Below are 25,053 nucleotides of genomic sequence, written 5' to 3'. Positions count from 1 at the left end.
TAGCCACGAGGAGGTGATCCAACACAAGCAAATAGTTAAAGCACCTCGTTAAAGTTGCACTTTGTGGATTCTTTTTTCCTTAGTGCAAGCCCATTGGTCATAACTTACTAGTTCGTGTATCTGCTTTATCCTATCACAGACATGGAAAAAAAGGAGGAGGAAATGGAGCAGCTGAAAATGGATTGTGAACACTTCAGAGCCCGTCTGGAAACAGCCCAGGCAGATTGCATGAAAGAAAAGAAGGTAGATTTTTGTCAGAGTATTGGTATCTGTATGCTTTAGTTTTAATAGCAAAAGGACTAATGATCGCTTTTTCATGTTCATGTAACAAAATACATCCTTAGCCTGAAAAACAATCTGGACTTTCTATTCAAATAGTCAGGTGGTGAGTAAGTTATTTGTCAGTTAGTAACTGATGTTTTTTTCCCCTTGATATTTCTAGAGCAAAAAGGTCAATGTTATAACTAGACAAAATATGGTATGATGAGTACCAAAAAAGTAGTCAATGTGTACAAATAGAGGTATGCACTGTGAGTCTGTCTCCCACTTAGGTACATAACTCTTGCATAACTGCAGAGATCAATTGTAACTTCTGTACTGTGTGAAGTGCAGTTGTATGGGGTTGCATTACGTCATTCTTGGCAGGTGAATTCATTTTGGTGAATGTAAAGTTGAAAATCATCCACTAGTGGTTTGCTTATATTAGCATGTTGGAGTAAAACATTGGGTGTTGGGGAAGATTGTGGTGTAGCTGGCATCAGAAGGTCCTTTGCAGAATCACATGTTTTGAATTAAATGTAACTATAACGTATTTTCAAAGCGGACTGTAGAAGATAATGTAAGCAATGCAATATACAAAATGAAAACAGTGTCTCCTTTGGCTTACTATAAGCAGTGTAGCTTTGTTTAGTTTTAATAGTCTTTCCCAATGCACCTGTTGATCCAATTGTCATGTATAGCTGTGAGTTTAAGAACAATTACAGGTCTTATTTTGCTCTGTCAATATTGTATTTAGTGATTATGAGAGGGGAGATTCTGGACAATGAAGGAATAGTGGAGACTGTGACATCTCAGACTGTGGGTCTTCTGTGAAGCCATTGGGATTCACTTAGGACTACACAGACTGTTGGCTTAATTTCTAAGAGGTGTGAGAATAAATTTTGATTATTTGCTGCAAAAGTTAATTTCCTTGGAGCTGGTGGTATCTTCTGGAGTCAGCAGAAGCTCACTTTGGGTTCTAGAGTTAGCATCTGCCTGTCTTAGGGTTGCACAAAGATTGATGAATCTACAGAAACGATTTCATTTTTGGGAGGTAGTCATAGAATCATATAATCATTTATGTTGGAAAAGACCTTCAAGATCATCAAGTCCAACCATTACTCCAGGACTGCAGAGTCCACCACTAAACCATATCACTAAGAGCCTCTTCTATACAGTTTTTGAAATTAATGAAGAGTTCAGACGTGGTTTTAGGGGATATCTGCTTAGGGAAGATATTCAGGACTGAAGTTTGATATGAATGTAAAGCATGATGGAATAGTTGTCCATCTGGATATCTCTTAGTTCAAAATAAATATCTTCTGGGATAGCTAGTGCAGTTTGGCAGTATGTACATGGTTAGTTTTACTGTGCACACAGGTCTTTAGTTGTATAAGCATCCAGTGAGATTTAATGTTGCTGCTTTAGATATTAATGAAGTGGCTCTACCCTTTACTCTTGTTAATATTACAAAATGAATGGCAGGTGGTTTAGGTTTGTGATTTCTTTTGGATGAAAGTTTTACTTAAAGTGTGTATGTTTTACTAAGTGTAGTTGTTATCTTCGTGTTCCTGATGAAAGCTCTTCTTTTCCTGTATTTGCTCTTGTGCAGTATACACTGGTTGTCTAAATGGCTTCTATTAGGTGTCACAAAGGTGTATTTGTCCGAGTGGATCGTGCTTATGTGTGTTGTGAAAGTCTTTAGCTCTTCAGGATGATAGAAGATGGTGTATGTATATGTGATTTTTGTTCCTGTTAATCACTTTGCATGGTGTTTTTCGTTAGGTTGCTGTTCTGCTATAGGCATCTTTGTGTGCAGTTTCTGAATTATTTTCTACATATTTATCTTCTGAAAGAAAAGGGAACAATTCACTCAAACATAAAATAAATGCATTTTCTAGTTGAGCAGTGTCCTCTTCTTAGAGGATTGTTAATTGACATTTTGCATTCCAAAATTTCTGTGCAGCACTGTCTCACTGATTAGGGAATTGCTGTGCTTTCTGAACCAGAGTGAAACTTGAAGTGCACATGTTATTCTTGGCTAATACCTTCTTTGTCCCTGTCAAGCACTGCTGTGTTCTTGTGCCTTGACCCATTCCTGAAGATGGTGGTGTTGCATAGCACAGTGGTTGCTTCATGATGTGAACTCTCAGGAGCTTTGCTTCCAGCTAGGTTGTTTGCTTTTGCGAGCTGTTTATTTTCCTGGCTCTTGAATGTACTATTTTTTTTGCCTTGCTTCATATCTTTGTTCTGATGTTGCTTTTGATCTATTAAAAATTCTGGCATTTCTTGTACTGGCTTTACATTCTTGTTGGGGGACCTGGCTTTGGTGTTGAGAGTTTTATGTCTTCCTGTTCAGTATTGGTATCTAAATGCAAAATGCAAATAAAATGTGATAAAAATATATTTTCCTAAGTTAAGGAAAGAAGGACAGGGACAATGTAGGGATTAGACAGGAAGATGCCTTTGGACATTTTGTTGATACACATCAGGCTGTCAGGTGTGACACAGGAGGCTAGGTGGGTAACTGATGTACAAGCGAAGTACAAGCAGCTTTGTACTGGTTGATACCATGTTGTGTAGATTCTCAGATGAGTTTATGTTTCTGTTCTTTTCACACTCTCAACACAAAGCATTGAGGTAAACCCGCAAAATGACAATATATGTATTTTAAAACCTAGATGGCAATACATGGTTGAAATGTTTGTTCTGTTTACTTGCTTGCAAAATTAACATATAAAGGATTCCTTCCTATTTTCCCATCCTTCATCCTGATTGCTAAACTCATGGGGGAGGCTGGTCTGAGGAGGGTGCTTTCTGTGGTGAATCTGAAAATCCCATGCCCACAAAATGGGCAGAGCAAGATCCTTGTGTTCTTTTGACATTGTGTGATCTGTGATTCTCTCTCTCTCTTTGTTAATACTTGAGTTAGCTTTATTTTTCTTGTCTGGCCTTTATCTTTCCCTCCAGCATTGTCTTGCACCACCCCATTCAGAGTTAGCGGAGAGCCCCTACCCACCCTGAGAGACAAGACTGTGGTATCCGTGCCTTGATTCACACTGAGTGAATCGTTCCCTTTTCCTTCAGAAGATAAATATGTAGAAAATAATTCTGAAACTGCACACAAGGATGCCTATAGCAAAACAGCAACCTAATGAAAATACCATGCAAAACTATTAACAGAAACACTGTCTCTAAGCTGAGAAATGCAGGAGCTTTGCTACCCCTGTGGCAATTGGTAGGAAGCCAGTGAGACCTAGGATCATGCCTAATCTCATGATACTTTTCTGGCCAACTTCCCATGTGATTGGAAAAAAGTACTGCCAAACTGAAATTGTGTCCTGGTCGTGTTAGATTGCTCTGTTCTGTCTTCATCCTTTTGGCAAGGACCATTGAGCAGCTCACTTAGGTGATGGATGCATAATGGTGCTGGGCTTTCTTGGTATGAAGTGCTCTCCAAACTTCAAACCATAGCTGTGTTTTTCCAGGGCTTCTGTCTTACTGTGCCACTGCTGATCAGGAATACGCTAATAGTAAAATGTTTGAAGAGACAGTAGTATTTATGTTAGATATCCATCATCTCTGCCACGTTGGCTAAAGCAAAAGTCTGTTTTGTAAAAATGAAACAACTCTCCCTTCCTATAAGTTGTTGCCAGTATCTTTTGTAAGGTGTCTGGAAAGGCTGACCTCTGATGCTGAAATCCTCTCTCTCTCAGACAAGTAGCTGTTTTCTTAGGAGTAGACTCTCCTATCAGACTTCTCTAGGTGCCACTCAGTCTCAGTGGGTCACTTGGTCTGACCTTGTGGACAGGCTTCTGGTTACTGTCAGCCTCCACGGTGCAGTTACTACTTAGATATAGCTCAGGAGAGAAGGCATGTATCTGCAGCTGCTATGAGTTTGCCACTCCACACCCTCCCTTCCCTACATTTCGTATATGGCCATGATGATGTTTCTTGTTCTGTCCCTTAGCCTGGAAACTTCTTTTGGCTGATATGAAGTGTAACCAAAATTTCCTTACACTATTTCAGGAGAAACTAGACCTCCGCCAGCAGTTGAATGAGGCCAAGCAGCAGCTCCTGCAGCAAGCAGAGTATTGCACAGAAATGGGTGCAGTGGTGTGCACGATCTTGTGGGGTGTATCTAGCAATGAGGAAGCTGTTAAAACCATTCTAGGAGGAGTAAGTATGGCAGGTGAATACTTAACTGGTGGTAATACTATTAGGCCTTTAAAATAAGGAGTTTGCTCTATAATCCGCTTTAATATAAGGATATATTTCAGAAACTAATTGGACAGCAAAAATATTTTCTGAATTATATATTCTTTGAGAACTATCCATTCTCATTTAAGAAGTGTTGGAACTATGAAGTGTTATGAAGCAGGCTGGAAATAAATGCAGTAATTATTTCTTATGTTACCAAACAAGGATTATCTGTTTTCCACCACACACAGCTAAACTGTGTCTACAGCTAGCACAATATAAATATTTTTTGCAAGCTAACAGAAGAAGAAAATAATTCTTGGGCACATGCAGCAGTTTTCATGCTTGTAGGGAGCTTGGAGGAGCTATTGCCAGGGAAAGGAGACAGATTCATCAGTTCTCAACTTCTTTAAATCTCTGTGCTGCCTTAATACTTGTGTAACTCTTGGAAATTTAGAGACCCTAGCTGTTAGTGAATCTTACTAAAACTTCAGTGTTAAATGTCGACAGGTAGCTTATTAAAAAACAAACAACAGCAACCACCAAACCACAAAACAGCAACAGTTAATGACAGTAATATTTCAGTGAACACAGTTTCACTGCCAAGTGCAGCTGATGGAATTAGAAGGGATCAGAGGAGCAGGCCTGATAAAAATCTGATGTTCAGTCTTGTTGCAGCCAACATGAAAAGGAATTGTATTTAATCCAAATGAACTGATGCCATAGTTTCTTCTGGCTTGATTTTTTTTCAGCAGTATGAACAGATGAGTGAATAGGATTAGTTCATTATAGTAAGTGGTGAACTAGTGTGTTTATAAGGTTTTCCAGTTTGGGTGCCACAAAATAAAATTACAACTTTATAATTGGATATCAGAAAGCTGTACAGTGATGCCTTTGATGGTAACTTCTGATGATTCAAGATCCAAGCAGCAGCAGTAACTGAGGAAAAAAAGTCTGTAAAAACACTGTATAACGCAGTTAAAAAAAGAGGGCTGAGGGGGGAAAAGGAAGGCAGGTGGCTACTACAGAGCCCACACATAGTGACAAAACCAGTGTAAAATAGCATTCTGTATTTTCCGAACAGTTTATAACTGTAAGAGTTAACAATATTTACTGACTAGTCCTTATCTGACTGTGAAACAGTATGAAATTGTATGTTTTGTACAAACAAAATGCTAGCAGTGATGAAAATTACTGTATTTATAGAAGATGAGAGTAAAATTAGTTGATACTTGCTTTCAACAAGACTTGTAAATTAAATAGAATTAGGTAAAACCAAACCTCATGATTTGTATAAGGGTAAAAACCCAACTGTGAAGATGGAATACTTTTGTTTCTGGGTTTGTTTGCAATGCAAAATGCTTCTGTTATAGTCATTCCCAGCAATCATTAGAGTCCATTAAACTGCTAGACTTCTGGTGAAGGTCATAGCAACATTTTTGGCCATAATTTTCTTGTGATGGTGTGCATAATGCAGTAAGGAACATGTCAGGGTTTGCAACAAGACTACTAGAAAAAACATAACTGGGTTGTATGGCATTGCATCAAGCACACATTACAGCTGGCAATGAGTCAGGTTATTAGAAGATGATGGAGATTGGTCATACAAAGTTTTTTGCTTTGGGTTATTTTTGGACAAATTGTACAGCTTGTAGCATTCCCCCCCTCAGCTGAGAAGGTGCTATGAACTACAGAAATGTATAAGAACATCAAAAGTGCTTCAAAAATTGCTCATATTTTAAGCATGTGTGGAAGGTGGCATCAATTTAAAATCATTTCATGCCTTGGGGAACAATGCTGAAGCTTTTTGCAGTCTTTACACACATACAGAATAGGTTTTTCAGACAGTTCTATAAGGCAGATTGACTGAAATAGTGTTTGGGACCAGTATACTATTGGTGTCCATATAGGTCAGAAAAGTCAAAACTCAAGTAGCAAATTTGAAATGTAACACAAATAGTTGTCAAGGCAGTGGGGGACAGATGCTACTGTTTCTGCCAGTGTTTAACATTTATAGAGAGAACTTGAAGAAATATCCAGAGAAGCAGCATGAGAGAAGGTTTGTGGCACAAGCAGATAGGCATCCTTGAAAAAAGAAGTAAATTAATTCCCATGAGATTGTTTTAGATGTCATTCAAAAAAACTTCAGCCAGACACCCACATGACAGGGCTCTCACATGGAAACTCCAGGTTTGATTTCAGAACAACATGAAGGCTTGCTTCAACTTGAGAAATTTTGGATCCTACAAGGTGGTCTGCTACTTCAGTTGTCTGCTGTGGTGTTGAATGGCTTTATATTTTATGGCAGCAGTTTTGCACATTAGTTGATGTTTTCACATGTGTTACTTGGATAGCAAAGGGCTGTTGGCACTATCTGAGTTCAGACACCTCAATGGCTGCTCTCAGAATTGTCCTTATCTCTGTCTGTGGGTGAGACATTCTTCAGTCCCGTGAAAGTACCATCAAGCTAATAAGAGGCTACAGAGTATGTAATGTTTGCTATTTATAAACTTGATTGGTCTCTGCTGCAGCTCCTCAGACCTCAGTGCTAGTTAATAGCTATTTGAAAAGAAGGTTGAGCAGGAAGGGCATCAGCAACACCTCAGAAGACTGGCAAACAGAAGGTTTTGCTTGTTCTCTGTGCAACATACTTGGTTTCCTTAGTACTCTGTTACGTTCCCATGTGAATACATGTTTTCATAATAATAGCTTATGCTAGTCTGCTGTAGTAGACTCTCCATTTTCTCTCATGCCCTCTTGAACAATAGTCACTCCTTATGTTAAGATTGCCACCTTTGAGGTGCAGTGTCTGTGTAACTATAAAAAGTATACCAGCACATGCAGAGGTGCACTTTTTTCCATTCTCTTTCCCCATGATCCTTTCATTCCCATTATTCTGGGACCACAATATCATTTGTGAAGATACTGAGTTTCGGTGACCCTACTTTTGGTGCCCTGTTGCTGGTGACTACAATTTTTTTTTTTTTTAGATGGTGAATGTGCAGCGGTGGAGGAATAATAAATGTTACCAGTAGCTTTGTGCATACTGTGAGAACAGTAGTTTTGACAAAGTATCAAATTTTTCAGTCATTTTGCAAAACGCATTAAAGTTAAGGCATTTCTTGGGCTGTCCCACTGAGTTGCTTCTGGGAATTACTAAGAATTTCAGCTGCTTCGTGAAACAACTTGCAGAATTATTAAAGACAATGGGAAACCTGGCATTACAGGCTCTCTGCTATACTATTTTTGTTATGAAACCCAGCATCCTCTGTGTTGAATAGTGTTCTAGCAATGTTCTACAGGTCAGAATTATTAACAAACAGTTCTCTCCATCCTTCTTTGTGGGGTCTGCCTCTGACCAGGTTTTTTGACCTTCTCTGAGCTTTGTACCAGGTGGTTCCTTCCTCAACTAAGATGCCTCAAAATAGAGCAGTATTACAGCTGAGGGGAAAAGAAGCATAACGTAATTATGGGCTGAATTCCTGTTTGTAAACTCTGGTATGATGATCATCTTTCTCATATGACATTGCTGACTTTAGTTCAACCTGTGACCCAGGGGAGACTTCTATTTCCTTTTCTAAAGAACTTCTACCTAGCCTGTTGTTCTGCATCCTGTATGGAGCGATTAATGGATATTGTTAGGATCCGATGGAATTCTGCCTTCTTTTTTTTTTTTTTTTTTTCCCCTTTTCCTTTTTCTTTTTTTTCCTTTCTGGGTTTCTTGGGGAATTCATGTCAAGTCACTATGTGAGGCTGCTCTCCAGCTGGATAGGATTTTGACAAAAGCTGCTGTAGTAGCCCAGGTACATGTGAAACACCCGATGCAGCTATTGCAAAGCAAAGAGATAATATCCTGACTTTTGAAATAAGCTTTAGTTCTGATGGTTTGTATATGTTATTGTGGGTTTAGGAGGTAAATGCACAATGGTTTAGTTTTATAAATAAATGTAGCTTTGAGTAATTTTCCATTTTCTTCTGAGGTAAAGATTTCAAGTATTAGGGGATCAAACATGTCGCTTAGTACATACTGCTATTTTATGTTGGTGTTCTTTTAAGTAACTGGATGTTTTAGTAAGTTTAAAGATTGTCCAGTTCTACTGCAGCATCTTATAATCATAGTTGCTGTAGTGTGTATAATAATTTTTTCTGTTCCGCGCTTGCAGAGTAAAGCAGTAAAGTTTTTCACAATCACTGCACAGACCATGGAAAGCTTTGTGAAGTCATTAAGTGAAGACATGAAACAGCAGGATTTGGATTCTGATGAAAATCAGTTTGTGTTAGCTTTGGCAGGGATTGTAACAAGTAAGTTAATGTTATCTCTCAGAATAGAATTCAGCATGTACTATAGTGCCTTGTATGTGCTGCTGTAAATACAGCTTTTCAGAGTCAGATATTTAGTTCACGTTGGTATTTTGCGTGACTTCCTAAAAGTTCTAGCAGATTTTCTCATTGACACTTCTGTGGGGCCTTGTACTGTCTGTGACACAGTTAAGGATTAGATGGCTAAGAGCCACTGAGTTTTGAAATTCCCTAACACATCTTTTCAATCTGGAGTAAAACAAGGACTGTTCTACTAGTCTTGTATGCTCACCTTACTTTGTAAATGTCAAGTAATTTACTTTCTGAATCCTCAATAGCACTAACATCTTCAAGATGTATGAATTGCAGATGATGTGAGTAGATAAACCTCATCTTAAGGTATGTGCTCAGCATTTTGAAACTACTTAAGAATTTTTGTTGCTATCAGATGGACTGCACCTTCGCTGTCTTGAGTCTGTAGTGCTAAGAGAAGTAAAAGGTAATAAACTTGACTTCCATACTAAATGTTTCTTTTTAGGGTCAGGAAATAAGTAGAAACCCATAGATCTATCTTAATATGTTTGCCACTGGCTTGAAAGGCTGTGAGAAATGGGGTTGATATGTCATGGCATTTTTGTGAAACTGCTAGCTGTCAAAGTGATGCTAGTGATATGATGCAAGATAGATGAAGCAATGGGTATTGATACAAATAAGTGATTCTTGCATTAACAGCTTATTTGAATGTGTGATTTTAGGTGTTGTGGTGCCATTAAAGATTGTAATGAAACCCAGTATGTGGAGCATTATGTCATTTCACTGAAGCAGAATACAGTTTTCTCCAATTGCTTCATTGAAAAAAAACCAACCCAAAACTCAAAAAAGCAGAAATAAAGTCTGAACAAATACAATGTTTAGATGCTGGGAGCGGGGAAAGGAGAGTGTTGGGTCCTGCCTGAGGAGGAAGCAGGATGGTGGAATGAAATCTTGCTTTGGTGAAACAATAGAAATTATATATATGTAAATGATATACAAATTAATATCTATGAAATATATATAAATTATGATATGAATTTTGCCAGTGAACTTGATATTACCAAGCTTTGTTTCTTTGTCTCTGTAATTTGGGAAAGTGTTACTGCTAGGGTACTGGCCGTTCTGAAAAAAATATTTTAATTACCAAAGTAGAATTATGTGAAGGCATTTGACCAGCATGATTTGTCGCTTCAGTATTTACTGTGAAGATGAATATAGTTTGAGTTTTATAGAGATACCATAGTTCATTTATCACAGGTGGCAGATCTTTTTAGTGGCCCTGTAATTAGCATAAACCTTTGTTTGAAACATGGTGATGAAATTATGGTGATGTTTTGTGTTCTCTCACAGATGTGGCTGCGCTGGCATGTGGCCGTGAGTTCTTGGTTAGTACAAGTCGCGAATTACTAGACACAATGATGCATCTCCTGGGAGACATGAAGCCTGGACTCTGTACCAAATTTAAAGTGTATGATGACTTTTTTTTTGTCCCTTTCAAATGAAATGCATTGTCTTGCAGTGTAAGGCACAGCGATGACAGTAGTTTTCCCACTTTCCCATTATTTTCTTTCCTGGAGAGGAAACATAATTTTTGGAAACTTTTTACAGTAGCGTTCCTTGCAGCTATACCAGGCTTGGCTATAATGCTAGCTTCAGCCAGGTTTTTTGTCTCTTCAGAAGTCTCTTAAGCACCATCATTTGTAGAGATGAGCAGGGATGTACTGTTCTACCTTAGGAGAGGGTCATGATTTGCGAGTCAGATAAGGAAGGTACGAGGTCAAGTTATAAAACACAGAGGATCCTGGAAATTTATTCCCTTTCAATATGAAGATTATAAAAGGCTACATCTGCTTAGTGCAGAAAGTGAGTTATATATCTGCTAAGAGCAAAAATTAATTTATGCTACTTAGTAGCCGGCAGCACCATGTACTTAGGTTTGCAAAAAACAATGCTTATAAAGGGACCTTGTGATACAGCATTGCAAAGGAAAGGCCACGTTGCACAGTTCAGATGCTGGAAGAGTTGTACTTTCCAGCTGATGGAGAGATTAAATAAACTATTGTCTTTGCCTTTTTCTCAGAGCTGTTACAAGCTGGCGATACATAAACCAAGCAAATTATGGTGCCTAAATGAGTTCTTGCTCAGCTGTAAGCAGTGGGCACTTGCCATATACACCGAGTTAGTTTATTCATGAAGATGGCTGAAGCCACTGTGGTGGTTTTTTGGTTTTGGGGTGTTTTGGTTTGTGTTTTTGTTGTGGTTTTTTTTTGGGTTTTTTTTTGGTTTTTTTTTTTGTTTGTTTTTTTTTTTGTGGTTTTTGTTGTTTTGTTTTGTTTGTTTTTGTTTGTTTTGTTTTGTTTTGTTTTTATCAATGGGACAAACACACACTAAGAATTCATACCCAAGCCAGCTGTCACAGTTCATCTGACAAACAGCAACCCTGTCAATCAAAATGGACTGCGTCCATGCACCCATTTAGGCAGGTTTTGTGATAGGCATGAAATCAGGCTTGGTCTTAACTTTGGATAGAATTTACCTTGCCTAACCTCAGCTATCAGAAAGCTAGATGTCACATATCTGCTAACTGTCTGGGCTCCTTCCCACAATCAATAGAAAGAGATGGTGCTGTCCAATGGTTGCTTGCTCAACCTGTGTTAGGGAGAATGAGTTGCCCTCTGAAAGTGCTTGCTTTTTTTCACACTGGGTAGTGAGGAGGAAGCTGAATAGCCTGTGCTGTAGGTAGTGAGTAGATACTTTAATATTGGCCATTTACTCTTTCCCAAGTGCTGACCTTGAAGGTCAGTAGTCAGAACAGGGTAGTTAACTTTTGCAGCAGTGGTGGGTTTTTTTTTTATAAAGCCCCAACTGAAGAATTGTATGAGAATTTCAGCTTAAGAAAGAAAAGGTAATTTGTGCCTTCATGGATATAAAGAAAAAAAGAAAACATGAAAAGAGGACCTATACTGTTTCAAAATCTGCACAGAAAAAAAAAAAATCAGAGGTATTGATTTTGAGAGAAGTGAAAATGTTCCTAAACACACACATACTCTGTATTTGAAGCAAATATGTGTCTGTGGGTGCAGATTAATTATTTTTTTATCATTGCAGGTTGTCTTAATATATGATCAATATACTTGTATTAATGCATTAAGTAATACATTAATGTGTAGTTACGTACAATTGGACAAAGCAATTGGATTTGAGGGCCTTTGTTTTGAATTGATGTTTTGGGTGTGTTTTTAATTATAGTTCAAAATGTGCCTGCTTGGCAGAAGAATTACACATAGTGATATCAACTTGGCTGCTGTATGGCAATACTGATAAAATTTATATAAAAGAATCCCATGAAGTGGCTAGAGATTCTACACGGGCCAGTCTCTTAGGCTTACAAATTTAGTGAAACTTAAAAAAAAAAAGGTTGCAAAAAGTATTTGATAAGTGAGAAGCATTACGCATTTGTTATAATGGCTTCAATTCAGTGTTTTCTGGTGTTCCACAGAGCCAGCTTTTTCTTTTTTTTTTTTTTTTCCCTTGTTCTAAACTTGCCATTTGATCAAAAAAATTGCTGTATTATGACATTACAGCAAATGCCAGAAAGGAGATTCCTTCATGGTCTTGTCATGGAGCAAGGGATCTTAATCTGCTCAGATATTTTAGTGCAAAATGTTTCCCCTGTGTTTGTCTTCTGTATCTGTGGTCAGGTTCCTTTTTGTTTATGAGCTTCCTATGTGTCTTGTAACTGTTCAGTCCTTAAAACCTATTACTTATGCTAGATCTCTTTCCTGTCCTTTCTGGGGCTTTTACACTCTCCCAGCCCAACAAAGAAGGGTTTTGGGAGTTGGTTTTGGGATTGGTTGGTTTGTTTTTAAATTCTCTTCATGTAAGGTTTTTTAGCTGCTTGTTAATCTTAAATAACTCTTTCAGAGCCGAGTGTGTCAGAAGACTTTTCTCCCTTTTCTCCCTACTGTAAGGAACATAAGGCAGTACAAAATGAAAGACAATTAAGAGATAAGGATATGATATTTAACATAAATTGTAGTGAAATTTCAAAGTTATGTATAGATGAACTCTGGAGTCATCATAAATAATGTTTACACGCGCACTGTTTATATACGTATACACACAGACAGACGCACTTTTAAAACTGTACCTCATGGATGAAAATGCGTGTGCATTGCATTGGAAATGCAGTGTTTTTCTCAAAACATCACCATGCTATTACATGGAAGGCCATCATCAATTTAAAATTTAATCTGTTAAAGAAAAACATTGGCTTGTTATTTTCAGGGATCTGTTTGTCCTTTGCCCAGTTTTGAGGTTTTACAAATCTCTTCTAGCTTTTATTTTCAAAAATATTTTTCTTTACTGTGTGACAAATCCAGGGAAACAGAGTTTAATTCTACACACAGCAGTTGTCAAAGTAAGCTGACAGAGAGGAGTTCTCTTTCCTCTTCTAGTTTTAGCAGTCCTGTGTTTTACTTGTACCAGTATATAAATAAAAAATTTACAGGGAAAAGCTGTCATGTATTCTAGCACTGCTGCAGTGTCCATTCTAGTCCACGAGTATGTAACAAATTTATTCAAGACATCTACGTGAGTGCTGGAACTGAACTCCCAAGGATGTCTTTGCCATTCTGAAATAGCAGTAGTTTGAAAAACTTTAGGTTTTCTTCACATTGATGTAGGGTTTGTTCAGCATTTGTAATTGTTAGGCAGTCAATAAACATTCATACAGTTGTTCAAAGCTATAATTAAACTATTAAGAATATTCAACTTGGCTTATGTAGCAGTTGAATGTAGCCAGTGAAATGATGTAATTTAGTACATCTTAGTACATTTTATGTACTAATCCCATGTATTAAGTAGAGGAGAAGGGGCTTTAGCTTTAGCTGTGCTTTTAGTTCTAGATTTTAAAGAATGCATTGACAGATAAAGTAGTACACAAAGTTAATTAAATTTGGCTTGTCTAAATAGGAAGACTATGAAGTACATAATTAAAAAGCCTTCCACATCAAAAAACCCCAGAAAGTATTGTTTATCCAGTAATTATGTGTGTCACGCTTGCTTCAGTGAGCACTTTTGCAATAAGTTTTGCAAAAAATACTTACTAGAATGTGCAAGTACTAGAGGTGAAGGTGGTGTAAAGGGCCTGGAAATGCTCCTATGTTGTGCTCAGGTGAGAGTGCTTAATTAGCAGTAATATGCTACTACATTGGCTTATGGGGTGGATTATGTCTTCCTTTGACACTCCAAAACCGCAGTTCTTGGATCACTGCCACCCGTCCCTTTTGTCTACACAAAGCAAAGAAGTGAAATAAAAATAAAAACGTAGCAGTATCATTTTATGTCACTTTATTTCTAACTGCCAATGTCAAACAGATTAAGGATGAAAGACACTGTCAAGAAACAACGCTTTCCATTATGAGATGCCATTTTACTGATCATTTTCATTCTGTCTGATTATAGGTAATTTTGGCTATGCGCCTTCGTCAGGGCTTGGCTTCTGGAAGCCAAGTAAGAACTACAAGGGCTGTTTGAAAGGCAGCGTATGGGCTTTACAAGCTGCAGTTTCAGTTCCACAGCACCCCTCACTGCTTGTCTGTGGCCATTGATGCAGTAGATTTAATAATCTGTTTTTTCTCTTACTGCTTGAGAGCCTAGGTGATCAAATTCACAGTGATGCAGCACACAGTGTAAGTTATGCCTCTTACAACTCAGTTTATCCTGCAATGGGTTACTTTCTTTTCTGCTTTCTGAAGGTATGTGTATGGGGAATGTCCGAAAGTCTGCTGGTGACATAGTAGCTTAAGCTTGAGAAGTTCAGATTCAGATTTGAGAATGGGGCGTGAGGTGTGAAGTCTACTCAGAATAACATTATTTCCCTTTTGTTTGGAAATGGTGACACTGCAGTGACATGCAGGTTTGTCACAGTCATGAGAGATAGCAACAGCCAAGCTGGCCCCAGAACAGAGAACATTCCAGCCCATTCTTGTTCCTCTGTAATTGTTTTGTATGCAACCCGGTGCCCTGCTGTGAGTGGGTATGATGACATGTTACATCAATGTTATAGAAGCCTTGCTCATTCGTCTGCGCTTTTCCTTGTCCAGAAGATTGACTTGTGTGTTATCATCTTTGAAAAGAGATAAGATAAAAAGTAATAGTGTCCATCATAACACGTCATAAAGTGCATTAATGCACTGTCCCCCCAACTAAACTGCACTGCTGTGAAGATGATTAACGTGAAAGGCAGGACAGGAGGACATGGCTAAAAAGGTGGAAGAATTTCAAAGACAACTTCTGACTCCAGAGTACGGCTCTTTTTGTGGGGACATCAGGGGCTTGGCTTGAAGTTCACAGTATAGCAGTGATCTGATTTGGAAAGAAACTGAGCATTAGTTTGTCTTGTAAATGTCGGTGGGGATTTTTGTCTTGATGCTTTCTGCTTTTGAGTATTGGGTCCTATTCCTACTGGAAGTTAGAGGGAAATAATTTGCATTAAGCCCACTGAGACTGTGCTTAGCTGAAAAAGGTTTTATCCACCAAAACAATAAAAACCATGTGGAAGATGGTGTAACAACATCAAGATGAAATGTTTGAAAGCAGAATTTAGTTTAGTGGAAACTGCAGAAGAAGATCTAACAAAATGCTTTGCTTCAAGTATTAGCAATTATTCTCGATAGCTCTGGAAAGGGAGACTCATTTTGAGCCCCAAGTTACTGTACTTGTCTGACAGTCAGAAGCAAGTAAATGTAAATTTTGACCCAAGCACTTTATCTGCATAAAGAGGCAAAGCTACCATTTCTGTATGCAACTTTCTGTAGCTTACAACATTTCCTCAGCTCTGCTGTGGCTAAGGCTGAGGGCTACCAGTAGCCAAGCCCCCTTTCTATGACGGAAAGTATGAGCGGCTGTGGGAGAAGCCAGTGGGATAGGCAGGCTAGAGCAGTCCTTGTAAAATGCGAAGCCTTCTGCAGCCTACCTTGTTTTCTTTCTGTAGAAAAGTTGAGACTTTGGTTTAATTTGTAATCCATGATGTATGCAGCCCCAAAATGACTGATGAAATTCTTATTTTAGGAGGCTGACAAATTAGGAAATCCTGGGTTTAGAAGCTTTTAAAAATGTGGCTGAAGTGAACATATACTTACTATGTGTATTTTTATTTTGTCATTTACACACTGACGTGCAAGGGACAGTCTTGGTTTTGCTTCGTCAGAGATGTCATCTTAGGTTTTTTTCAATGTTCAATTAAGGAAACGTTTCCTAGCTGCCAAGCCACAGATCTTCTCTGTTACCGGGAAGACAGGATATGGGTTCTGTCCTTCAACATCAATGACCATGATAAATGACAAGAAGAAATCACCTTCTGGGGAAAAAAAAATACGTCTCTGAGTGGGCCCAAATGTTATTTGGAAAATAGTTTTGAAGAGGTGTAGGTGAGAGTGCCATCTGGCCTTGTGTTATCCTTGCGTTGATCTATGCTAAGACAGGAAAACAGTTTACAGCCAAATTCAATTCCAGTGTTACTGACTTAAGAAAAAAGATTAAAACCATCCCATTGTACATTGAACGTAATCAGTTTTGATTGATGATGACATTGTAAAAGACCAGCAGTTGTTTATTTCACAGCAGGGTCTCACTTGATGACCCATTGCACCCATTGCAGGAGGGATGAGTCTAGCTTAGGAGGGTGTGCTAAGCTGAGCTGGATCTACCTTCTGTCTCCTTCAGGCCTGTTCCCTTCTTCCAGATACTTCTGTAGGCATACTAACTACTTCTGTCAGTGGAGAGAGACTACATTTGTGGTTGCTGTATGCTGGCTATGTAGTGCATCTGCTCCCATTTGCAGGAGGAACAGGAAGATCCATGAAAGAGGATGGCATAAGCCATGTGTCTGCATTTCAGCTAACTGGAGGATCAACGTGCAGAAAGGCCAGTGTTGCACAACCAATGGAGCAGAGACTTCCTTTGACGTTTCTCGTACTCAGTATACAGTCTTGCTTTCTGAGTTTCCTAGTTGCCCTTTCATTTGTCAAGGCAAACAGCTTATTTGAGATGATGTCTGCTCAGTGAGGATCATCACCACAAAAGCTCTATTGTATAGGTTGTGTGGTCATGTGAAGCCAAATCCTGGTTTTGCACATCTCATAATGACTCTTACGGAGTTTGACAAGAGTTTCTTACTCACTCATGGGGTACTTTTCCACGAGTTTGAAATATGTTACTTAACAGTACAAACAAGGTTTTGCACAACATTGCTTATATATATTTTGAGATTTGTCTCTCTTATCAAAACATAAATTACTAGAATAGGCTTTTGCATCAGTACATGCTTGGCATAAATAGCAAAAGATGCTAAAACATAAAGTAATTAAAGGACATGACATCTTTTTTTCTTTCAATTCTAGGCTAATGCTAATGTCGCTTTACAATGTGAGTATCAACTTGAAAGGCTTGAAGTACATCAGTGAAAGTCCAGGTTTTATTCCTTTGCTTTGGTGGCTATTGAATGGTAAGTTGCTCAGAGAGCCTTGTGAATTGTGACTTCTGGGATTGTAGACTGGCAATAGGTGTTGGTAGACTGGCAATAGGTGTTGCAGAAGACAAAACGGAAGTTTGTGTCTGTAACCTGATTATGTATAGCTTTTGTCAAATTAAAAGTAAACAAAAAGGGCAAATAGCTAGAGGGAGATGATGTGCATATCACACAACATTTTTGGCACTGTATGTAATGTTCCATTAATACAAAATTTATGAGTAGTAGAATTAGAAATACGGAATGGAGAAACCTGGTGGAGTGGATTAAAGAAAGCCACCTGTATTTTCACATACCAACTTTAAAATAAACTCTAAGGGGAAACTGTATATTAATTCACTGCCGTTTAGCAAAAGAAAGTATGGCTCTGTTCTAACACATTTTGGGGAAAGAAACTGATCTCTGTAACTATGCTGCCTCGTGACAAAAGTGGCTCTTCCTACAGCTGAAGAGAGTCCTTGTGCTCTAATAGGAATTGGGCTTGCAGGGCTTGAGTACTATTCCCAGTTTTGGCTTTTGCCAGTGCAGAACTTCAGGGATGTCCAGGACTTCTGTTTCCACTCTCAGGTACATGAGTGACATCAAGGCTCTGCTCTTTGGGAGGCTTCAAATCGCTGTGTAGGAGCCAGCAGAGTTTGACATTACCCATGTACGTTGGACTTGGCTGACAGCTGTGTGCACAGCTCGTAAGGGACAGTGAGGACAGCAGTAAGGAGAGAGCCATGACATTGTCCTGCCTCTGAATGGCTCCTAGAGCTGGTCTCTCTTGGCTCTCTTAAGGTTTTGTGGCTTGTCTGAGAGAAGATTTTGGTGTGCAGTTCATAGGACTGGGGCAGCTTGGTCATCCTGACACCCTTTGCTGCTATGCAAAGCCCTTCTAAAATACAACTGGTAAATACAAACAGCAGCTGAAGTGAGAGAGGCTGTGTCTGCTTTTTCAAGGAATTCATTTGATACTGAAGTTTTGGAAAAGCTTTGATTTGGGCTGGTAAACTGGAAGCTACTGACATTGCTCACAGTTCCCTCAACAATTTTACAGAAAATATGGGTACTTGTGCTTTTCACTAAATAATTTCTTGCTTTGCAGTGCCAAAGGCTCTCTTTTCTGGGATCTCAGAGGATTAAGTAACCCTTGTAAGACTGCTGGAAAACACCAGTTTTGTTCTTTTGGTATAGTTTGAGAAAAGTTGCATTCTGAGAGAACATTGAATAACGGTCCTTTCTTATGCTGTGCTTAGAAATTTAACATGTTAGTCCAGATTCTCCTTTACGTTTGGCTAGTATATATAAAAAGACAAATAAAGCAAAAATCCACAAAAACCCCTCACCAAACCCCAAAATAAACCAAACAAAAACCCAAACACCCTTAAAACCCCTCTAAGTTCCCAAGTATGCCCTTCTAAATATTGTAATAAAACAAAGAAGCTAATTGTTTGATGCAGTCTGGTCTTTCAAGAAGGCTCCTTAGTTACATGAGAGGATCAGATGAGGCACAGTTATAATTAATTTGCAGCTGATAATGAAAATAGGAAATGGGAAGGCTACTGTGCACTTTGAAAGTGTTAATGTGCATGGCTGGGTTGTAGAAGGAAGGACAGGCATGGCTAATTCCTTCACTTTTTGATAATAAAGTTCTCCAGTTACAGCAAAGGAGGAAGATTCTCAGAAATCTGAACCAAAAGATGCAGTTTATCTGACTTTGAAGGAAGTCTGCTTACTGTCAAGGGAGGGGGCTGACTAGCTTGTGTATCAGGTGAGAGCTCAGATCCAAGACTCAACCTTTTTCCAGTCATTTTGTATGAGATCTCTGTAGTTTTCTCTACATATAATCTATTTCTAAATGTTCTGACTCATAAAACTTAGTAGCTTCCTTCCACTCCTGCTCCTCTTCTGTTTCTGTAGCCACCATCTTCAACTTCTGATAGCTGCGATTCAGCTTATAAACACCTGGAGCTGCTGCAGCATAAGGTCTTAACAGTTCTATCCATGCAAGAGAATAGAGCACTACACTCTGCTGGTGGGGTATCCTGTATATGCTGCCTTCCTGCAGGAAGCTTCTTCGAAGAGTGTTTTGATTAAGGCTTATGAGATGATTCAGCTTTCCACAGTCCTGTAAGCTATTATCAGCATTCCCACTAAGAAAGGCCCCAGAAATCATCCTCTGACTTTTATTTTCAGAGAATCATCCTGTTTGCTTTTCCATCGTCAGTCTACAAGTGTCTGTGACCTCAGTCTATACATCAAGGCCAGTTTCCTCCCACTGGCCTGTATGCAGCTGATACATCTCTCAAATTCCTTCTCTGAATTCCAGTCTCTGCTCAGTCTTGTCCCCTGAAGAAGAATGTCCTTCCCATTAAGTGAAGAGAGCAAACAATTACCTTTCTTTTCTTTATTCCCCTTTGTAGTATCTGAAGTAAAGAGGTATTTGATTCAGGTTGTCTAGCAGGCTTTTTGAAGAGACAGGAATATGCCTTGACATTGAATACATCATTGGAAGAGAAAGGAGGAAAAAATCTAATGAAGATTTCTAGTGGAGTAAGAATGTTAACAGTAAACTGGGTTCATCTGTCCTACTGTCTTTGTAAAATTTGGATGAGCTGGTATGACTTCATACTTGCTAACAAGAATTCTTACTGCTCTTTCTGCTGTAGGCTATATCGATAATAGGAGAAAAACAAATGTTTGACATACTTTTTGAAGGTAATGCAGATCTCTGTAGTTTTAGCACTTTATGAGGTGGGCTATTTTCTTTTTTTTTTCCTGCTTTTTAAACACTGTCTACAAGATGGGCACTTTAATAAGCAACAGTAATATTCTCAGCTAACTTATGTAGCTATTGTATTTTTTTTGCGTAGGTATCAGCTATGCCTACCTGTATCTTCCCAGGCTGGTGCCAGCAGAAAACACGGGAATGATGACTCAGACTTCTGTCCATGGAGCAGCTTGTGGGACCAGTAGAGTTCTCTTCTTGTGGAGCACCATTTGTTTGCAGAGCAGCTGTTCCCATCTTGCAGAAAATAGGCAGCTTTAGTTTTTTCCATCAGCTGCTGTCCCTGTTTTGATGTCTTGGCTAAGCGTTTTGCATAACTTTCAGATTTAAAAAATCCTGTTCTCAGCAATAGAAAAAAAGTTACAAATTTTGGTTAGAAATTCACCTGGGTTTTCTCAGTAATTTTTTTGGGTGCTTTACATTTCCAGATGTAATAAGACTTTCATTCTGTAATTCCCAAAGAAGTAGACTGGGACTTTTTTCTGCCAAGGACCTTTTAAAGAATAAGACAGTCAGCTCAGGTAGTAATAACAAAGACTAGCTTTATGTTTTTAATTTTTGATCATACAGAACATCTACTAACAAATGGGTGCTGGAGAAAAAGGGTCTAGGCTCTTCTCTGTTTTTTGTGTTGGTTTTGGATGTTTCTGATTTTTACTATTCTGTATCTTTATTTTGGTTTCCCCCACTCTTCTATGAATAAAGTCTGTGAAGTTAAAAAAGATTACTTTCCATGGATACATGAGAAAGTGTAGAATTCAGAGAGACTATGCCAATGACATTTCACATCTATAGCTGAGAAATTGCTCCAGGTTCTTCATTAACCAAAAGACAGCAAGAGAAGTATGACTAATTTTAGATCTTGCCCTTCAGTTTCCTCCACCACAGTTCCATACGGAAATCTAACTTTGTTTATCCAAATTCTTTGCAAATGACGGTCTCTATTATAAATGTCTGTATGAAGCACATTCTCATTTTGCTAATGCTGCCTGCAACCTTCAATATTTGTTTTTCGTGACTAACCCTGAAGCTTTCTAATGCCTTGCTTTTCTTTCTGACTTGCTTATGGCAGTGAGAGTTTTTTAAATTCAGGTTATTTGCATGGCAGTGTGTTATTTAAAAGACATCTGTACAAACAGAACCTCCCTATTTATAAACTGATGTCTGTATTAAGACAAATTTTGGTTTGTAAATAAAAACCTCAGTCAGTCTTTCAAGTGCTCAGCAGTTTCATGCTCTGGAGACTATGAAACTAATCTTAAAAAAGAGGATTGCCCTTCTTGCCCTTTAAGGCCACATCCATTTTCTTAAATGCAAAGATGTAAGCTCTGACGCACAAAATCCCTGAAGCAAAGTTAGCTGAGAGGCTGGAAGAGTGGCTGGGGGAAGTCTCGCTGGATGCTTGCCCTTTTCCATACTCCTTTCTAAGCAGCTGCTGCAGACAGTACTTGCCCAGATGGATCTCTGGCTGTGTACAGTGTGGCTGTTCTTGCCGTCTGAGCTGGAGCTGCTTCACTAGGTCCTCGCCGTACTTAGCAGCAGACTCATGTAAACTGGTGTTCTTCTGTGAAGTACAGTGTTTCTCCTTTTGTGAATGAGTGTAAGAAAGCCTTAACTCTGGTAAATGCATCTGTTGCTGTAAAGCATCGGTTTTTTTTCTTACTAGCTAGTGTGGGAATCCTCAGAAGCCCAAGCTAGGACTCATAGGAGCTGGACAACATATCTGATAGCTCACCCACAAGTCCGCCTGCTGGAAAGCAGAGTCTGTGCAAGCTCCTTTTCACTCACAGCCCCTAAGTAGCAGTTGGGCAAATTGGGACCAAACTGCTGCTTTAGTCCGGACCCTGACAATCTTTCTCAAGGGTTTCCCAAATGAAAGTGTGACAAGCGTGGGTCTGCAGGAGAGTGAGGAATTCTGGTTAGCTGAACTGCATGTGAGAGCAGCCACCTGGCCAGGTGAGCAGAGTCTGAAGCAAACCTAGCAGTTACACAGAAGCTGGGGCAAGTGTGATGCAAAGAGAAAGGTTATTTGTGTCCATAGGAATTGCAGCGGCAAAGCTCTGTTTTCCTTTTGCCTTGTTCTCCCTGCTCCTTCCCCACATAGCATCTTTAATGCAACACTTCTTGTCTCCTCAACCTGTCAGCATTACAAAAATGTCTGGAAAACTCTGCTGCTGCTGATACTGGCTCAGCTCTGCCAGCTTTGGCAATGCAGAGAGATCTTATATGGGGTAAGCTGTGGCCTTATCTGTGCTGAACATGCTGTGAACATAGGTAGTCTGACAAGTCCATAAAAAGGAAAAGGAGAGTGGAAGGTCACCCTTCCATGCTAGAGTCTGACAGTAATTGAATTGAATGACCTTTATGACAGTGTTGGGAAGCTTTTGGAATATTGCTCCTGTACATAAAATAGCTGTAAACAGGTTAGTGGTAATAAATCTTGCATTCAGGTGGCCAGGGAATGGTATGGCCACGTGTAAATTGAGTTCACACAACTCGGAGCCAATTGTAGATAAGCTGTTTAGCATTGATGTAAGGCAATTACTTAAACCCTGCTGTAGGGAACAGTTCATCTAAGAGCATGGTGCTAATGACAGATGTGACTAAAATCTGTCCACGCTATCGCTTGCTTTTGTCAGTGACTGAAAGTCAGTGACATCAAACCGTAGTGCTGGCAGCTAGCAGAACGTCAGCAAACTCCAGCAGTTTCAACACCTTGTTAAAATTGCATCAGCGTTTTATGGTGGTGGTAGGCTTATGTGACGCTTGTGATCACCAACTGAGGCAAGCAGCTTGATTTCTTCCCCTTTTCTCCAGAAATAATGATTTTGGTTTTGAAATTTTAGTGGAAGAGATGTGTGTGCTAGTTGTTTGAGGATATGATGCAGTGATTTGATTACAGCTAAAGGATTTTTTTTTTTTTGATCTTGTTCAAACAAAATGTTACTCAGCTAGTGTAGAAATGACTAAATCTGGAAGCTATTGAAATAAATATAATGCTGAATAATGAAGATTCCTTCCGTGTCTTCTGAGTGTTCCTAAGACAGGAGTTTTAGCGAAAATCCCTAATGAGATTGGAGAGACAAGAGAAAGACTTCTAAGTTGTTGGGTTGTTTTTTTAATCCTCTTAGGAAACATGATTATCCATAATAAGTAGTATTCTCAAAACCACATGTAATCCTAAGGGAGCGTATTTTAAGGCGTATATATTTATTTAACTTGAAGCATCTCAGAATACATGCAAAACAATGGCAACCAGAGGTTAAATGCATATTAAGTCATCTTCTGCTACTGGATCATTTCCTTCCTTTGCTATATGGCTGAGTGCCTAATCTGTTCTTCATTTGAGTGACTCAAGCCTTTGAGCTCCCCTGGCTGCTGCTGGAGATTCTTCCTAGAACCATTTTGCTCTTACTGGAAAATGTTCTTGCTTGTCAAGCTGGAAATCGTTTCCTGATCTCCTACAGATCCTAATTTTGTTAGCTCCCCTGCTAACACTTCTTCCCTGATCAATTCTTTACTTTCTACAGCCTTTAAACACTTGCTAGTAATAGTAACAGAAATGCCTGTAACAGTATTAATAACAAAGCACTTTTTATCCAGGGATTTAAAACATCATATATATATGAAGCTTCCCAGCAGTACTACAAGTCATTAAAAGTATTAATGGCTTTATTTCATGGAGGAATAATGTCACACAGAGAAAGGTGGTAATGAACTACATAGATTTCCCTCCCAAAATCTTATTTCTTCTTACCTATTTGGGCTATGGTTTGTTGGTGCTATTTAAGGTCAATAAATGTAAAATAATGCTAAGTACAGAGAAAGTGGACAACCTCTGGCAGGCATGAAGACAAAAATGAAAGGAATGGGAGGATGAATTAAAGGCTTTTAGTCATATTTTGATTAGGTCAGAACAAATCTGAAAACCAAAACTTGTACCCAGGTTTTTTTCAGAAGGGTTGCTGTCCAAGACATTGGACATAAAACCTTGCTGTCTGTGAGGCTGAGTTGCAGCATTTCTCCGTGAATTATGACTTCTCAGAAAATGGCACCTGCAGGTACTGCGGGAGATGATGATGGAAAGAGACTCCTTAGAGCCTTTAGCCCAGGTGGCAACAGTTGCTGTTCTATGGGTATGGCCGCTTCTGCAGCGTGTGCAGCACTAATCATTTGGTTTTTAAAATACTGATTTGAATGTCTAAAGTTGTCTGGTATTCCAAATAGCTACAATTCTCATTGCACAGAAAATGCATGTTATTGTTTGGTTTTGGACAATTCCTGTGTCCTAAGACTGTACCCCACTCTGCTGGTTCCCAGGAGGAAGTAGAATTCCTTTCTTCAGAGGTTTATGCTTCAAACAGGGAAGAAGGTATGATAGAAAAGACCTACATCTGTCACTTGTCATGGAAAATGGAGGAAGAGAGAGTGAGTGACTGGCTTGTGGGTGTAGCTCAGATGTCACAATCTTTAATATTGTACTTCAGCCATGTGCTAGTGGGGATTACTTAAAAATTCCCATCTCAACAGTTAAGTTTATGCCCAAAGCCATAGTTTTCTTCACTGTCCATGATATTCTGCTTTCTCTCCTCGGTGCTTTCAACATTTCTCCTTATGCTTTAATGAATAATCCTCCTCAGTCCTTTTTCAGGTCACCAGTGTTAGGTATTAAATAAGATAGGAAAGGAAAGAATTTGCCTCATCCCACCAAAGGCTTCCTTCAAACTCAATACAGTGTGGTTTGTTGCTGCACTGCATTTATGCTCCTTCAGTGAGACTTTGGTCTCTGTGGTGATTTTGTGCACAAAGTGATCCAAATTAGTTTTTCACAACATTTCTGCACAAGGCTTTATCAAAAGCTTACTGGAGACTACGTATGCTAATGACAAACACATTAAAAATGCATGGCAAGTGGAGCAAATTACTACTTCAGCCATAAAAATATATTACGCATTTTCAT

General features: G+C 38.9%; 1 protein-coding gene across 2 annotated transcripts in view; it reads left to right on the top strand.

The window, feature by feature from the left end:
- HSF2BP (heat shock transcription factor 2 binding protein) overlaps positions 1 to 25,053 on the top strand; it is a gene marked incomplete at both ends in the record, with an annotated part of 30,202 nt that overhangs the window by 4,136 nt on the left and 1,013 nt on the right. For both annotated transcript variants that reach the window (XM_080613252.1, XM_080613251.1), the window contains 5 exons: positions 140 to 243; positions 4,288 to 4,437; positions 8,622 to 8,760; positions 10,141 to 10,258; positions 17,196 to 17,299. In XM_080613252.1, the coding sequence (XP_080469378.1) occupies positions 140 to 243; positions 4,288 to 4,437; positions 8,622 to 8,760; positions 10,141 to 10,258; positions 17,196 to 17,299 (615 nt within the window). The remainder of the gene's footprint in view (positions 1 to 139; positions 244 to 4,287; positions 4,438 to 8,621; positions 8,761 to 10,140; positions 10,259 to 17,195; positions 17,300 to 25,053) is intronic.

The sequence above is a fragment of the Psittacula echo genome (assembly GCF_963264785.1).
Source record: "Psittacula echo genome assembly, chromosome: 3".
In the NCBI taxonomy this organism is placed as follows: domain Eukaryota; kingdom Metazoa; phylum Chordata; class Aves; order Psittaciformes; family Psittacidae; genus Psittacula; species Psittacula echo.
This window is presented reverse-complemented; position numbering and strand designations above follow the sequence as displayed.